The sequence below is a fragment of the Bombina bombina genome, chromosome 3, assembly GCF_027579735.1.
Source record: "Bombina bombina isolate aBomBom1 chromosome 3, aBomBom1.pri, whole genome shotgun sequence".
NCBI classification, from domain to species: domain Eukaryota; kingdom Metazoa; phylum Chordata; class Amphibia; order Anura; family Bombinatoridae; genus Bombina; species Bombina bombina.
In genome coordinates, this window is record NC_069501.1 from 1,112,627,250 (window position 1) to 1,112,645,304 (window position 18,055).

The 18,055-nt window shown below is 40.4% G+C and overlaps 1 protein-coding gene across 1 annotated transcript in view; it reads right to left on the reverse strand.

Annotated features, from left to right (window-relative positions):
- Nucleotides 1–18,055, reverse strand: part of B3GLCT (beta 3-glucosyltransferase) — a 1,048,073-nt gene that overhangs the window by 408,292 nt on the left and 621,726 nt on the right. The window contains exon 8 of the mRNA XM_053708467.1: nucleotides 2,457–2,520. Coding sequence (XP_053564442.1) covers nucleotides 2,457–2,520 — 64 coding nt within the window. The remainder of the gene's footprint in view (nucleotides 1–2,456; nucleotides 2,521–18,055) is intronic.

Sequence of the window (18,055 nt, forward strand, 5' to 3'; positions counted from 1 at the left end):
GATCTCATATCTTTGAGCCTTTATAACTTTTTGTGCATTTATTTTTTTATTAGATGGTGTTATTATGAGTGTAACTGTCTTTGTAATGTATTTTTTATTTTATGTTTTGTGATACTAAAGTTGCGGTAATCATTCTAGCATAAATTGTGATTGCGCTCACATGTTTGCATTTACTTTCAACTTATAATATGAGAGCAATATAAACGTGAAAACCTGATAACACTGGCGTGCAAACTATAGCGCTCCACTCTTAATCTGGTCCAATGTGTTTACAATGTCTTCTTATACCAGCTGTAGAGTAAAAAATGTATGGGAAATCAATCATTTAGGTTTAGTTTTGTATATGAAATAGTCTCTGCTAACTAAAACCACAAGCCAATTAAATGGGCTGATCTTGTATGAAGAGCAGACCTCATTAGCTTATCTCTCTATATTTACACAAAATCTTCCTTATCTTATATTGCTATACCCAGGGAGACCAATACTTATACCAATGGGGAATAAACATTTTTGTTCCTCTCTGTCCAACCCCCACTGGGAGAATTATTTTTCACATATTCTTGTTTACATAGCTTTTCTATAACAAATTCTTAAGTATTTAAATAATCAATATAGGTTGAGGAACAACAAGCAAAAGCAGTTTTTTTCCAAAGACAAACTCAAGGTAACTGAGCTATCTGTAAACAAATTAAAACACCCCAGCAGGTAAAATGGCTCAGTGGGTACACATTAATAGAGAGGGAGGATGGGGGGGGGGAATCACAGTACATTGTTTCTTAAATAGACCTATGGTTTTTATTTGCCATCAAAATCTTTGTTCCTGAATATGTGTTTGTGTGATATGTGTGTTCCTTTCTCTCTGGTGTTTACAGCTCTACAAGACTGTAGGTGTCTATAGTGATTAACCTTTCTCATTGTACCAGTATGTCGCATTTATACAGCAATAACAGTTGGGAAGCATACATAGGTAGGCTCAGGATCAGCAATGCACTACTGCTGCTGATTGGTTGCTGCACACATATTGCTATTGGATCACTTGATGTGTTCAGTTAGTTCCCAGTAGTGCATTGCTGCTCCTTCAACAAAGGATACCAAGGAAATGAAGCAAATTTAAATATTAGAAGTACATCATGAATGTGCTTTATGCACCTTTAATGCCTAAGTGATGTGTCAGTGTCATGCTGGAGCACAAACTACATTTACAAAGGTTTGAAAATGTTGTTTTTAAAGTAAAGGGATAGACATTAAATGTGCATGGGTGCATTTCAATGTGAAATAGAAGCATTTTTTCATAAAAAACTTCCATTAGCAAAAATGCTTCTAGTAAAAATTATAATTGTTTTTCAGTAGCATATGCACATATCCTATGAGGGCCCATGCACCAGTATTCAAACAACATGCCTGCTCAGACAGCTCACAGGTGTTTACATTGCTGCTGACTATGTCATTTGTGTCAGACAAGCCACTGCTGGCTCCCTGAGAAGGTGTGAATACACGTGCACAGGCCCTCACAGGATATGTGCATATACTGCAAAAAAATCCCAACTCTCCCTGATTGTAATAGCAGCTCCCTGATGCCAGCAAATGGAGTGCAATCTCCCTGAAACTCCAGGTGTCCAATATATAACTGGGAGTTTTTGCAGGTTGGGATGTCTGAAACAGCAACAACTTTCCCTCAAAACATTTTTGCTAATGGAAAATATTGCAAAAATGTTTATATTTCTAACTAAAGTGCACCCATGCACATTTCATTTCTGACCTTTCTATCCCTTTAAAAAATGTCTGAATTTCTAGTCAGAGCTTTTGGAGAAAAGCAAATCAATAACAATATTTTTTATAATTCTAATTTTAAAATGCTGTCGAATTTGTTTTATTTTTTTTTGCTAGTGTTGGTAGTAGTATTATGAAACATAAATTAATAAATAAATATATAAATGCCAAACATCATACAGTCCTAACCAGTGACTGCATTCCACCATACCATATTATAGAATATAAAATCCACATCTTTAATAATGTTGAAAAATTACTACAGAATAGAAGAGTTCATAATTTGGATAAATTGCTATAGAGCTAACGGAAAAATGATATAGCAAGAAAATAAGTTAGAATGTAAGTAGAGAATGATCACCCCTCAAATTCCGCTGTGCCAAAAAATAAATAAAAATAAAAATATATATAAAGAACAGATGTGAAAAAAATGTAAAGAACCAATATCATCAAGGCTACAGATCCTACAAAAAAACTTGAGTTAGCCTTTGTAGGGGCCAATTAAAACATTTACCACAATAATCTTGTGGGAACAAAATGCAAATTAAATGACTGAATTTACAAATGTGCTAACTACTAAAAGAATACATTACTTTTTAATCAAACTTACAAGATGTATATCAATGTAATTTTAGCACATACTTGAGATAAAAAATACTAATTGTTAACAAAGAAAAATTTCTTACCTCATGTTTCAAATCAATTGTAAAATCAGAAGCAGGTGGATCGTTTCTCAGGATATGAGCAATGCTATAAAAAGTAAACAAGCGATAAATCTCATAAGTGTAAATAAAAACAAAACGTTTCATTTGGATATTGCTGTTTCATTTCTTTAATCTAAATACAGCATTAGGGAAATTGTTGCATAAACATGAAATGGTCATTAAACGTACCAATTAATAGGGATTCACATTCAGATCTTTTGTAAGAATCCGGATTTGGAAGTAAGCAGCGTCTAATGCCCTTCGGATATTTCCGTAACTGGATTGATTCTTGTAAAAGATGCCCACTCTAAGATCTGGATTTGCAGAGATCATAGTGTGGGGATGTTTTAAAGGAATCAATCCAGCTACGAAAATATCCGAAGGGCACGAGCCGCTACTTAATTCCACTTTCGCAACCTCATGAAAGATCCAGATGCACATTCCTACTGATTAAAGGGTCAATCGCTTTAAAAAACATATTTATTTTATTTTTTTTACCATTATTTTTTAAGTTCACATAAAAACTTGCAAACTAATAAATAACGTTTTGTTCCAAATCTCTATAAGTTTTATTTAAAGTATAAATATTGCATATGATTTTTTTTTAGGAAATAAGTTATCAAGGATACTCTTCCATCCCAAATTATTGGAATGTTGTCATAAATATTTCGCTAAATACCTAAATAGGGATTATATACCAAAAATTGCTATGTAAAATTGCTTTTGTTGAAACAAATAAAGCTGTTTATGCCACCAGAACTACTGCATTGTTTTGGGAAAACGTGCTAATGAACTAGTTAAAATGAATAATACAAGAAGCTTATCATTTAGAAATAGTTCTTCATATATATGGTAAAAGTACATATATATTGAAAACTTTTGAGTTCTGTAAGATAAACCTTTAAAGGGACTAAAACAAGGGTCAAGTCCAGCAAAAAAGCATGGGAGCAGAGTTCCTGCACTATTTTTGCAGGTTTTCCCCCTGGACAGAGAACAGAAACGCTTCAGTAATCACTGCTGCTGTTGGTGGGAGGAGCTTGAACACAGTCTGGTTAGAGGGATAGTGAGAAACTCTAGTAAAGGGCAGTAGCACTACCTACAATACACTAAATGCACACAATATTAATTGTGAGGATAGTGGAAGTTTTGGTGATTTCCCACTGTTTTTGTAGGACTTGACCCCTGGACAAAAAGCCCAAAAATTTTCACATCAAGTGAACCAATAACAAGAAGTATTTATGTGCAGCTACTAATAAGCATTTTAGCTCTAAGTAGTGCATTGTTGCTTCAGAGTCTATCTAGGTATGATTTCCAACAAAGGTTTTAAAGATAAAGCAAATTAGATAACGGAAGTAAATTGGAAAGCTGTTTAAAATGGCTTGCTCTAAGTTTAATTCTACTTTACTGTCCATTTAAGCAAATTTCAATATCAATTTTTAAACTACTAATTATTTAGAGTTAATACAATGAGGACACACAGTAAAAACTACCCATTTCTACATTTTAAGAAATGAAGCCTTGAAACTGTCCCCTTATTTATTACAAAATGATGCTTTATAACAGCATTTGCAGTGATTAATAACCCCTTAATTATTTATTTTTGCTAAGCAGGCCTGTTTAATGTCAAAAAGTGTACCACTCATATAGACATGTACATTAAATCCATGGTATACAGAGGATTAACATCAGTTAACCGGGCAAATCATGGAAAACAGGACCAACAAGGGGAATACAATTCTTGGAATAGAAGTTAAAGGGACATAAAAGTCAAAAATATATATATATTTCAAGATTCAGATAGAACATACAATTTTAAAAAAACATTCCAATTTACTTCTATTATCAAAATGTCTTTGTTTTCTTTGTATTCTTTGTTGAAAAGCACAAAGCTAAGTTCAGGAGTGTATGTGTGTCTGCAGCACTATATGGCAGCAGTTTTGCAACAATGTTATACATTAGCAAGAGCACTAGATGGCAGCACTATTTCCTGTCATGTAGTGCTTCAGGCATGTGCACACTACATATCTAGATGTATCTTCAACAAAGAATAATAACGAATAGCCAAGCAGTGGGGTGATAAAGAAAGGAGTAAAAAGCATCAACAAAGGAAATTTGGAAATAATTGTGCTTTATACAAAAAAATCATAACCACCATAAAAAGGGTGGGCCTCATGGACTCTTGCCAATATGAAAGAAATTAATTTATCAGGTAAGTTCTTACATAAATTATGTTTTCTTTCATGTAATTGGCAAGAGTCCATGAGCTAGTGACATATGGGATATCAATACCCAAGATGTGGAGTCTTCCACTTAAGAGTCACTAGAGAGGGAGGGAATAAAAATAAAAACAGCCATATTCCGCTGAAAAAATTAATCCACAACCCAAAAAAATAAGTTTATTTCATCTTTGAAAGAAAAAACTTAAATCAAAAGCAGAAGAATCAAACTGAAATAGCTGCCTGAAGAACTTTTCTACCAAAAACTGCTTCCGAAGAAGCAAATACATCAAAACGGTAGAATTTAGTAAATGTATGCAAAGAGGACCAAGTCGCCACTCTGCAAATCTGATCAACTGAAGCTTCATTCTTAAAAGCCCACGAAGTGGAAACTGATCTAGTAGAATGAGCTGTAATTCTCTGAGGCAGGGCCTGACCCGACTCAAAATAAGCTTGATGAATCAAAAGTTTCAACCAAGAAGCCAAGGAACTAGCAGAAGCCTTCTGACCTTTCCTAGGACCAGAAAATAAAACAAATAGACTAGAAGTCTTCCTGAAATCTTTAGTAGCTTCCAAATAATATTTCAAAGCTCTTACCACATCCAAAGAATGTAAGGATCTCTCCAAAGAATTCTTAGGATTAGGACATAAGGAAGGAACAACAATTTCTCTACTAATGTTGTTAGAATTCACAACCTTAGGTAAAATTGAAAAGAAGTCCGCAAAACTGCCTTATCCTGATGAAAAATCAGAAAATGAGACTCACAAGAAAGAGCAGATAGCTCAGAAACTCTTCTAGCAGAAGAGATAGCCAAAAGGAACAACACTTTCCAAGAAAGTAGTTTAATGTCCAAAGAATGCATAGGCTCAAATGGAGGAGCCTGTAACGCCTTCAGAACCAAATTAGGACTCCAAGGAGGAGAAATTGATTTAATGACAGGCTTAATACGAACTAAAACCTGTACAAAACAGTGAATATCAGGAAGTATAGCAATCTTTCTGTGAAATAAAACAGAAAGAGCAGAGATTTGTCCTTTCAAGGAACTTGCAGACAAACCCTTATCCAAACCATCCTGAAGGAACTGTAAAATTCTAGGAATTCTAAAAGAATCCCAGGAGAATTCATGAGAAGAACACCATGAAATGTAAGTCTTCAAACTCTATAATAAATCTTTCTAGAGACAGATTTACGAGCTTGTAACATAGTATTAATCACTGAGTCAGAGAAACCTCTATGACTTAGAACTAAGTGTTCAATTTCCACAACTTCAAATTTAATGATTTGAGATCCTGATGGAAAAACGGACCTTGAGATAGTAGGTCCGGCCGTAACGGATGTGGCCAAGGCGGGCAACTGGACATCCGCACCAGATCCGCATACCAAAACCTGTGGGGCCATGCTGGAGCCACCAGCAACACAAAAGACTGTTCCATGATGACTTTGGAGATCACTCTTGGAAGGAGAACTAGAGGCGGGAAGATGTAAGCAGGATGATAACACCAAGGAAGTGTCAGTGCATCCACTGCTTCCGCCTGAACATCCCTGGACCTGGACAGGTATCTGGGAAGTTTCTTGTTTAGATGAGAGGCCATGAGATCTATCACTGGAAGACCCCACATCTGAACAATCTGAGAAAACACATCCGAATGGAGAGACCACTCCCCTGGATGTAAAGTCTGGCGGCTGAGATAATCCGCCTCCCAATTGTCTACACCTGGGATATGCACCGCAGAGATTAGACAGGAGCTGGATTCCGCCCAAGCAAGTATCCAAGATACTTCTTTCATAGCTTGGCGACTGTGAGTCAGACCCTGATGATTGACATAAGCCAGTTGTATTGTCTGTCTGAAAAGAAATGAACAGTTCTCTCTTTAGCAGAGGCCAAAACTGAAGAGCCCTGAGAATAGCACGGAGTTCTAAAATATTTATTGGTAATCTCGCCTCTTGAGATTTCCAAACCCCTTGTGCTTTCAGAGATCCCCAACCTGAAAGACTTGCATCTGTTGTGATCACAGTCCAGGTTGGCCGAACAAAAGAGGCCAATTGAACCAAACGATGGTGATCTATCCACCATGTCAGAGAGTGTCGTACATTGGGATTCAAGGATATTAATTGTGATATCTTTGTATAATCTATGCACCATTGATTCAGCATGCAAAGCTGTAGAGGTCTCATGTGAAAACGAGCAAAGGGGATCGCGTCCGATGCTGCAGTCATGAGACCTAAAACTTCCATGCACATAGCCACGGACACTGAATCTATCTGGAAACCTAAAAAGGTGACCATTGTCTAAGGAATCAAGAAACTTTTTGGTAAATTGATCCTCCAACCATGTTTCCGAAGAAACAACACTAGTTGATTTGTGTAAGATTCTGCAGTATGTAAAGACTGAGCGAGTACCAAGATATCGTCCAAATAAGGAAACACTGCAATACCCTGTTCTCTGATTACAGATAGTAGGGCACCCAGAACCTTTGAAAAGATTCTTGGAGCTGTTGCTAGGCCAAATGGAAGAGCAACAAATTGGTAATGCTTGTCTAGAAAAGAGAATTTCAGAAACTGATAGTGTTCTGGATGAATTGGAATATGAAGGTATGCATCCTGCAAGTCTATTGTGGACATATAATATCCTTGCTGAACAAAAGGCAGAATAGTCCTTATAGTCACCATCTTGAAAGTTGGTACTCTTACAAAACGATTCAAAATTTTCAGATCCAGAACTGGTCTGAACAAATTTTCTTTCTTTGGTACAATGAATAGGTTTGAATAAAACCCAAAACCTTGATCCTGAGGAGGAACTGGCATGATTACCCTTGAAGACTCCAGGTCTGAAACACACTTCAGAAAAGCCTGAGCTTTTACTGGATTTACAGGGATGCATGAGAGAAAAAATCTTCTCACAGGAGGTCTTACTTTGAATCCTATTCGATACCATTGAGAGACAATGCTCTGAATCCAATGATTTTGGACAGATTTTATCCAAAAATCCTTGAAAAACCTTAATCTGCCCCCTTCCAGATGAGCTGGAATGAGGGCCGCACCTTTATGCTGACTTAGGGGCAGACTTTGGTTTCTTAAATGGCTTGGATTTATTCCAATTTGAGGAAGGCTTCCAACTGGAAGCAAATTCCTTGGGAGGAGGATAGAGTTTTTGTTCCTTTTCCTCCAGTGATAGTTGAAATAATAGAATCCAACTGAGAACCAAATTATTACCTTGGAAAGAAAGAGATAGTAATCTAGATTTTGATGTCATATCAGCATTCCAAGATTTAAGCCACAAAGCTCTTCTAGCTAATACAGCCAAAGACATGGATCTAACATCAATTTTGATAATATCAAAAATGGCATCACAAATAAAATGATTAGCATGTTGCAGTAAGCGAGTAATGCTAGATATGTCAGGATCCAATTCTCGTTGCGCTAAATTCTCCAACCAAAAAGTTGAGGCAGCCGCAACATCAGCCAAAGAAATAGCAGGTCTGAGAAGATGACCTGAATATAAATAGGCCTTCCTTAGATAAGATTCAAGCTTCCTATCTAAAGAATCCTTAAAGGAAGTACTATCTTCCATAGGAATAGTGGTACGTTTAGCAAGAGTAGAAATAGCCCCATCAACTTTGGGGATTTTTCCCCAAAACTCTATAGATTTAGCTGGTAAAGGATACAATTTTTTAAACCTTGAAGAAGGAATAAAAGAAGTACCTGGCTTATTCCATTACCTAGAAAGCATATCAGAAATAGCCTCAGGAAAAACCCCTGGGAAACCACAGGAGGTTTAAAAACAGCATTTAAACGTTTATTAGACTGAACGTCAATAGGACTGGTTACCTCAATATCCAAAGTAATTAACACTTCTTTTAATAAAGAACGCATATACTCTATTTTAAATAAATAAGTAGATTTGTCAGTGTCAATGTCCGAGGAAGGATCTTCTGAATCAGATAGATCCTCATCAGAAGAGGATAAATTATTATGTTGCTGGTCATTTGAAATTTCATCAGCTAAATGAGAAGTTTTAAAAGACCTTTTACGTTTATTAGAAGGTGGAAATGCAGACAAAGCCTTCAAAAACATAATTTATGCTTACCTGATAAATTTATTTCTCTTGTAGTGTATCCAGTCCACGGATCATCCATTACTTGTGGGATATTCTCCTTCCCAACAGGAAGTTGCAAGAGGATCACCCACAGCAGAGCTGCTATATAGCTCCTCCCCTCACTGCCATATCCAGTCATTCGACCGAAACAAGACGAGAAAGGAGAAACCATAGGGTGCAGTGGTGATTGTAGTTTAATTAAAATTTAGACCTGCCTTAAAAGGACAGGGCGGGCCGTGGACTGGATACACTACAAGAGAAATAAATTTATCAGGTAAGCATAAATTATGTTTTCTCTTGTTAAGTGTATCCAGTCCACGGTTCATCCATTACTTGTGGGATACCAATACCAAAGCTAAAGTACACGGATGATGGGAGGGACAAGGCAGGATTAAACAGAAGGAACCACTGCCTGAAGAACCTTTCTCCCAAAAACAGCCTCAGAAGAAGCAAAAGTATCAAATTTGTAAATTTTGAAAAGGTGTGAAGCGAAGACCAAGTCGCAGCCTTGCAAATCTGTTCAAAAAAGGCCTAATTTTTAAAGGCCCAGGTGGAAGCCACAGCTCTAGTAGAATGAGCTGTAATCCTTTCAGGGGGCTGCTGTCTAGCAGTCTCATAGGCTAGGCGAATTATGCTCCAAAGCCAAAAGGAAAGAGAGGTTGCCGAAGCTTTTTGACCTCTCCTCTGTCCAGAGTAAACGACAAACAGGGAAGATGTTTGCCGAAAATCTTTAGTAGCTTGTAAGTAAAACTTCAAGGCATGGACTACGTCCAGATTATGTAAAAGACATTCCTTCTTTGAAGAAGGATTAGGACACAATGATGGAACAACAATCTATTGATTGATATTCTTGTTAGAAACCACCTTAGGTAAAAACTCAGGTTTGGTATGCAGAACTACCTTATCTGCATGAAAAATCAGATAAGGAGAATCACATTGTAAGGCAGATAGCTCAGAGACTCTTCGAGCCGAGGAAATAGCCATCCAAAACACAACTTTCCAAGATAAAAGTTTAATATCAATGGAATGAAGGGGTTCAAACGGAACTCCTTGAAGAACTTTAAGAACCAAGTTTAAGCTCCACGGGGGAGCAACAGTTTTAAACACAGGCATAATTCTAACCAAAGCCTGACAAAATGCCTGGACGTCTGGAACCTCTGCCAGATGCTTGTGCAAAAGAATAGACAGAGCAGAAATCTGTCCTTTTAAAGAACTAGCTGATAATCCTTTGCCCAAACCCTCTTGGAGAAAGGACAATATCCTAGGAATTCTAACCTTACTCCATGAGTAATTCTTGGATTCACACCAATAAAGATATCTACGCCATATCTTATGGTAGATTTTCCTGGTGACAGGCTTTCGTGCCTGTATTAAGGTATCAATGACTGACTCGGAGAAGCCACGCCTTGATAGAATCAAGCGTTCAATCTCCATGCAGTCAGTCTCAGAGAAATTAGATTTGGATGATTGAAAGGACCTTGTATTAGAAGGTCCTGTCTTAGAGGCAGAGTCCATGGTGGAAAGGATGACATGTCCACTAGGTCTGCATACCAGGTCCTGCGTGGCCACGCAGGCGCTATCAGAATCACCAATGCTCTCTCCTGCTTGATTTTGGCAATCAGTCGAGGGAGCAGAGGAAATGGTGGAAACACATAAGCCAGGTTGAAGAACCAAGGAGCTGCTAGAGCATCTATCAGCGTCGCTCCCGGGTCCCTGGACCTGGATCTGTAACAAGGAAGCTTGGCGTTCTGGCGAGACGCCATGAGATCCAGTTCTGGTTTGCCCCAACGATGGATCAGTTGAGCAAACACCTCCTGGATGGAGTTCCCACTCCCCCGGATGAAAAGTCTGATGACTTAGAAAATCCGCCTCCCAGTTCTCTACGCCTGGGATGTGGATCGCTGACAGGTGGCAAGAGTGAGACTCTGCCCAGCAAATTATCTTTGAGACTTCTAACATCGCTAGGGAACTCCTGGTTCCCCCTTGATGGTTGATGTAAGCCACAGTCGTGATGTTGTCTGACTGAAATCTGATGAACCTCAGGATGGCTAACTGAGGCCAAGCTAGAAGGGCATTGAATATTGCTCTTAACTCTAGAATATTTATTGGGAGGAGTTTCTCCTCTTGAGTCCACGATCCCTGAGCCTTCAGGGAGTTCCAGACTGTGCCCCAACCTAGAAGGCTGGCATCTGTTGTTACAATCGTTCAATCTGGCCTGCGAAAGGTCATACCCTTGGACAGATGGACCCGAGATAGCCACCATAGAAGAGAATCTCTGGTCTCTTGATCCAGATTTAGTAGAGGGGACAAATCTGAGTAATCCCCATTCCACTGACTTAGCATGCATAATTGCAGCGGTCTGAGATGCAGGCGTGCAAATGGCACTATGTCCATTGCCGCTACCATTAAGCCGATTACTTCCATGCACTGAGCCACTGACGGACGTGGAATGGAATGAAGGACACGGCAAGCATTTAGAAGTTTTGATAACCTGGACTCCGTCAGGTAAATTTTCATCTCTACAGAATCTATAAGAGTCCCTAGGAAGGAGACTCTTGTGAGTGGGGATAGATAACTCTTTTCCACGTTCACTTTCCACCCATGCGACCTCAGAAATGCCAGAACTATCTCTGTATGAGACTTGGCCATTTGAAAGCTTGACGCCTGTATCAGGATGTCGTCTAGATACGGAGCCACCGCTATGCCTCGTGGTCTTAGAACCGCCAGAAGTGAGCCCAGAACCTTTGTAAAAATTCTCGGGGCTGTGGCCAACCCGAAGGGAAGAGCTACAAATTGGTAATGCCTGTCTAGAAAGGCAAACCTTAGGAACCGATGATGATCTTTGTGAATCGGTATGTGAAGGTAGGCATCCTTTAAGTCCACTGTGGTCATGTACTGACCCTCTTGGATCATGGGTAGGATGGTCCGAATAGTTTCCATTTTGAATGATGGAACTCTGAGGAATTTGTTTAAGATCTTTAGATCCAAGATTGGTCTGAAGGTTCCCTCTTTCTTGGGAACCACAAACAGATTTAAATAAAACCCCTGTCCCTGTTCCATCCGCGGAACTGGATGGATCACTCCCATTACTAGGAGGTCTTGCACACAGCTTAGGAATGCCTCTTTCTTTATATGGTTTGCTGATAACCTTGAAAGATTAAATCTCCCTTGTAGAGAAGCTTTGAAGTCCAGAAGATATCCCTGAGATATGATCTCCAACGCCCAGGGATCCTGAGCATCTCTTGCCCATGCCTGGGCAAAGAGAGAAAGTCTGCCCCCCACTAGATCCGTTTCCGGATAGGGGGCCGTCCCTTCATGCTGTCTTGGGGGCAGCAGCAGGCTTTCTGGCCTGCTTGCCCTTGTTCCAGGACTGGTTAGGTTTCCAGGCCTGTCTGGAATGAGCAACAGTTCCCTCTTGTTTTGAAGCGGAGGAAGTTGATGCTGCTCCTGCCTTGAAATTTTGAAAATCAGACTGTTTGGCCTTTGATTTGGCCCTGTCCTGAGGAATGGTATGACCCTTGCCTCCAGTAATGTCAGCAATAATTTCCTTCAAGCCAGGCCCGAATAAGGTCTGCCCCTTGAAAGGAATGTTGAGTAACTTAGACTTTGAAGTCACGTCAGCTGACCAGGATTTAAGCCATAGCGCCTTACGCGCTTGGATGGCGAATCCGGAATTCTTAGCCGTTAGTTTAGTCAAATGAACAATGGCATCAGAAACAAATGAGTTAGCTAGCTTAAGCGTTCTAAGCTTGTCAATAATTTCATCCAATGGAGCTGTATGGATGGCCTCTTCCAGGGCCTCAAACCAGAATGCCGCCGCAGCAGTGACAGGCGCAATGCATGCAAGGGGCTGTAAAATAAAACCTTGTTGAATAAACATTTTCTTAAGGTAACCCTCCAATTTTTTATCCATTGGATCTGAAAAAGCACAACAGTCCTCAACCGGGATAGTGGTACGCTTTGCTAAAGTAGAAACTGCTCCCTCCACCTTAGGGACAGTCTGCCATAAGTCCTGTGTAATGACGTCTATTGGAAACATTTTTCTAAATATAGCAGGTGGGGAAAAGGGTACACCGGGTCTATCCCACTCCTTGCTAATAATTTCTGTAAGCCTTTTAGGTATAGGAAAAACGTCAGTACACACCGGCACCGCATAGTATCTATCCAGCCTACACAATTTCTCTGGAATTGCAACTGTGTTACAGTCATTCAGAGCAGCTAATACCTCCCCAAGCAATACACGGAGGTTCCCAAGCTTAAATTTAAAATTAGAAATCTCTGAATCAGGTTTCCCCGAGTCAGAGATGTCACCCACAGACTGAAGCTCTCATGTTCTGCATACTGTGACGCAGTATCAGACATGGCTCTTACAGCATTTGTGCGCTCTTTATCTCTCCTAACCCCAGAGCTATTGCGCTTGCCTCTTAATTCAGGCAATCTAGATAATACCTCTGACAGGGTATTATTCATGATTGCAGCCATGTCCTGCAAGGTAATCGCTATGGGCGTCCCTGATGTAATTGGCGCCATATTAGCGTGCGTCCCCTGAGCGGGAGGCGAAGGGTCTGACACGTGGGGAGAGTTAATCGGCATAACTTCCCCCTCGACAGAACCCTCTGGTGATAATTCTTTTATAGATAAAGACTGATCTTTACTGTTTAAGGTGAAATCAATACATTTAGTACACATTGTCCTATGGGGCTCCACCATGGCTATCAAACATAATGAACAAGTAGGTTCCTCTATATCAGACATGTTTAAACAGACTAGCAATGAGACTAGCAAGCTTGGAAAACACTTAAAACAAGTTTACAAGCAATATAAAAAACGTTACTGCGCCTTTAAGAAACACAAATTTTGTCCAAATTTGAAATAACAGTGAAAAAAGGCAGTTACACTAACGAAATTTTTACAGTGTATGTAACAAGTTAGCAGAGCATTGCACCCACTTGCAAATGGATGATTAACCCCTTAATACCAAAAACGGAATAACAATGACAAAAACGTTTTTTAAACAGTCACAACAACTCTCACAGCTCTACTGTGGCTTTTTACCTCCCTCAATACGACTTTTGAAGCCTTTTGAGCCCTTCAGAGAAGTCCTGGATTATGCAGGAAGAAGCTGGATGTCTGTGTCTGTAATTTTTGCTGCGCAAAAAAGCGCTAAAATAGGCCCCTCCTACTCATATTACAAAAGTGGAAAGCCTCAAGGAACTGTTTCTAGGCAAAATTCAAGCCAGCCATGTGGAAAAAACTAGGCCCCAATAAGTTTTATCACCAAACATATAAAAAAACGATTAAACATGCCAGCAAACGTTTTAAAACTTTTATAAGAGTATGTATCTCTATTAATAAGCCTGATACCAGTCGCTATCACTGCATTTAAGGCTTTACTTACATTACTTCGGTATCAGCAGCATTTTCTAGCAAATTCCACCTAGAAAAATATTTTAACTGCACATACCTTATTGCAGGAAAACCTGCACGCTATTCCCCCTCTGAAGTTACCTCACTCCTCAGAATATGTGAGAACAGCCAAGGATCTTAGTTACTTCTGCTAAGATCATAGAAAACGCAGGCAGATTCTTCTTCTATATACTGCCTGAGATAAACGGTACACTCCGGTACCATTTAAAAATAACAAACTTTTGATTGAAGAAATAAACTAAGTATAACACACCACAGTCCTCTTACGACCTCCATCTTTGTTGAGAGTTACAAGAGAATGACTGGATATGGCAGTGAGGGGAGGAGCTATATAGCAGCTCTGCTGTGGGTGATCCTCTTGCAACTTCCTGTTGGGAAGGAGAATATCCCACAAGTAATGGATGATCCGTGGACTGGATACACTTAACAAGAGAAATAGAATCAGAAAAAAATTCTATTCTAACCTGAAAAACTGATTATGATCTTTGTGGATAGGAATGTGAAGTTACACATCCTTTAGATCCACGGTAGTCATATATTGACCTTCCTGGATCATAAGTAAGATTATCCGAATGTTCTCCATCTTGAAATATGGGACTCTGAGGAACCTCTTTAGAAATGTTAGATCTAAGATTGGTCTGAAAGTTCCTACTTCTTTGGTAACCACAAACAGGTCTGAGTAAAAACCCAGTCCTTGTTCTGCAACTGGAACCGGGTGTATCACTCCCGTTGTATGTAGACCTTTTACACAGCGCAAGACCGCTTCTACCTTTGTCTGATCTGTGGACAGACAAGAAATGTGGAATCTTCCCCTTAGAGGGGAGTCCCTGAATTCTAGAAGATATCCCTGGGAAACAATCTCTAATGCCCAGGGATCGTGGATGTCTCTTGCCCAGCCCTGAGCGAAGAGAGAGAGTCTGCTTCCTACTAGATCCGTTCCCAGATCGGGGGCTACCCCTTCATGCTGTCTTGGTGTCAGTTGCAGGATTTTTGGCCTGTTTACCCTTGTTCCAGCCCTGGTAAGGCTTCCAGGTTGCCTTGGGCTGTGAATCGTTACCCTCTGGCTTTGCAGCTGGAGAGGCTGAAGGGGAACCGCTCCTGAAATTACGAAAGGAACGAAAAACAGAATTTATGCTTACCTGATAAATTACTTTCTCCAACGGTGTGTCCGGTCCACGGCGTCATCCTTACTTGTGGGATATTCTCTTCCCCAACAGGAAATGGCAAAGAGCCCAGCAAAGCTGGTCACATGATCCCTCCTAGGCTCCGCCTACCCCAGTCATTCGACCGACGGACAGGAGGAAATATGCATAGGAGAAACCATATGATACCGTGGTGACTGTAGTTAGAGAAAATAATTAATCAGATCTGATTAAAAAAACCAGGGCGGGCCGTGGACTGGACACACCGTTGGAGAAAGTAATTTATCAGGTAAGCATAAATTCTGTTTTCTCCAACATAGGTGTGTCCGGTCCACGGCGTCATCCTTACTTGTGGGAACCAATACCAAAGCTTTAGGACACGGATGAAGGGAGGGAGCAAATCAGGTCACCTAAACGGAAGGCACCACAGCTTGCAAAACCTTTCTCCCAAAAATAGCCTCCGAAGAAGCAAAAGTATCAAATTTGTAAAATTTGGCAAAAGTGTGCAGAGAAGACCAAGTCGCTGCCTTACATATCTGGTCAACAGAAGCCTCGTTCTTGAAGGCCCATGTGGGAGCCACAGCCCTAGTGGAGTGAGCTGTGATTCTTTCAGGAGGCTGCCGTCCGGCAGTCTCATAAGCCAATCGGATAATGCTTTTAAGCCAAAAAGAAAGAGAGGTAGAAGTTGCTTTTTGACCTCTTCTTTTACCAGAATAAACAACAAACAAAGAAGATGTTTGTCTGAAATCTTTAGTAGCCTCTAAATAGAATTTTAGAGCACGGACTACGTCCAAATTGTGTAACAAACGTTCCTTCTTTGAAACTGGATTCGGACACAAAGAGGGTACAACTATCTCCTGGTTAATATTTTTGTTGGAAACAACTTTCGGAAGAAAACCAGGCTTAGTACGCAAAACCACCTTATCTGCATGGAACACCAGATAGGGCGGAGAACACTGCAGAGCAGATAACTCTGAAACTCTTCTAGCAGAAGAAATTGCAACCAAAAACAAAACTTTCCAAGATAATAACTTAATATCTACGGAATGTAAGGGTTCAAACGGAACCCCTTGAAGAACTGAAAGAACTAGATTTAGACTCCAGGGAGGAGTCAAAGGTCTGTAAACAGGCTTGATTCTAACCAGAGCCTGAACAAATGCTTGAACATCTGGCACAGCTGCCAGCCGTTTGTGAAGTAAAACAGATAAAGCAGAGATCTGTCCCTTCAGAGAACTTGCAGATAATCCTTTCTCCAAATCTTCTTGTAGAAAGGATAGAATCTTAGGAATTTTTATCTTGTTCCATGGGAATCCTTTAGATTCACACCAACAGATATATTTTTTATGGTAAATTTTTCTAGTTACAGGCTTTCTAGCCTGAATCATAGTATCTATTACAGAATCTGAAAACCCACGCTTTGATAAAATCAAGCGTTCAATCTCCAAGCCGTCAGTTGGAGGGAGACCAGATTCGTATGTTCGAATGGACCTTGAACAAGAAGGTCCTGTCTCAAAGGTAGCTTCCATGGTGGAGCCGATGACATATTCACCAGGTCTGCATACCAAGTCCTGCGTGGCCACGCAGGAGCTATCAAGATCACCGAAGCCCTCTCCTGATTGATCCTGGCTACCAGCCTGGGAATGAGAGGAAACGGTGGGAATACATAGGCTAGGTTGAAGGTCCAAGGTGCTACTAGTGCATCTACTAGAGTCGCCTTGGGATCCCTGGATCTGGACCCGTAGCAAGGAACCTTGAAGTTCTGACGAGACGCCATCAGATCCATGTCTGGAATGCCCCATAATTGAGTTATTAGGGCAAAGATTTCCGGATGGAGTTCCCACTCCCCCGGATGGAATGTCTGACGACTCAGAAAATCTGCTTCCCAATTTTCCACTCCTGGGATGTGGATTGCAGACAAGTGGCAGGAGTGATCCTCCGCCCATTGAATTATCTTGGTCACTTCCTCCATCGCCAGGGAACTCCTTGTTCCCCCCTGATGGTTGATATATGCAACAGTCGTCATGTTGTCTGATTGAAACCTTATGAATTTGGCCTTTGCTAGTTGAGGCCAAGCTTTGAGAGCATTGAATATCGCTCTCAGTTCCAGAATTTTTATCGGGAGAAGAGATTCTTCCCGAGACCATAGACCCTGAGCTTTCAGGGGTTCCCAGACCGCGCCCCAGCCCACCAGACTGGCGTCGGTCGTGACAATGACCCACTCTGGTCTGCGGAAGCTCATTCCCTGTGACAGGTTGTCCAGGATCAGCCACCAACGGAGTGAATCTCTGGTCTTTTGATCTACTTGAATCGTCGGAGACAAGTCTGTATAATCCCCATTCCACTGTCTGAGCATGCACAGTTGTAATGGTCTTAGATGAATTCGTGCAAAAGGAACTATGTCCATTGCTGCAACCATCAATCCTATTACTTCCATGCACTGCGCTATGGAAGGACGAAGAACAGAATGAAGAACTTGACAAGAGCTTAGAATTTTTGATTTTCTGACCTCTGTCAGAAAAATCCTCATTTCTAAGGAATCTATTATTGTTCCCAAGAAGGGAACTCTTGTTGACGGGGACAGAGAACTTTTTTCTTTGTTCACTTTCCATCCGTGAGATCTGAGAAAGGCTAGGACGATGTCCGTATGAGCCTTTGTTTTTGACAGAGACGACGCTTGAATTAGGATGTCGTCCAAGTAA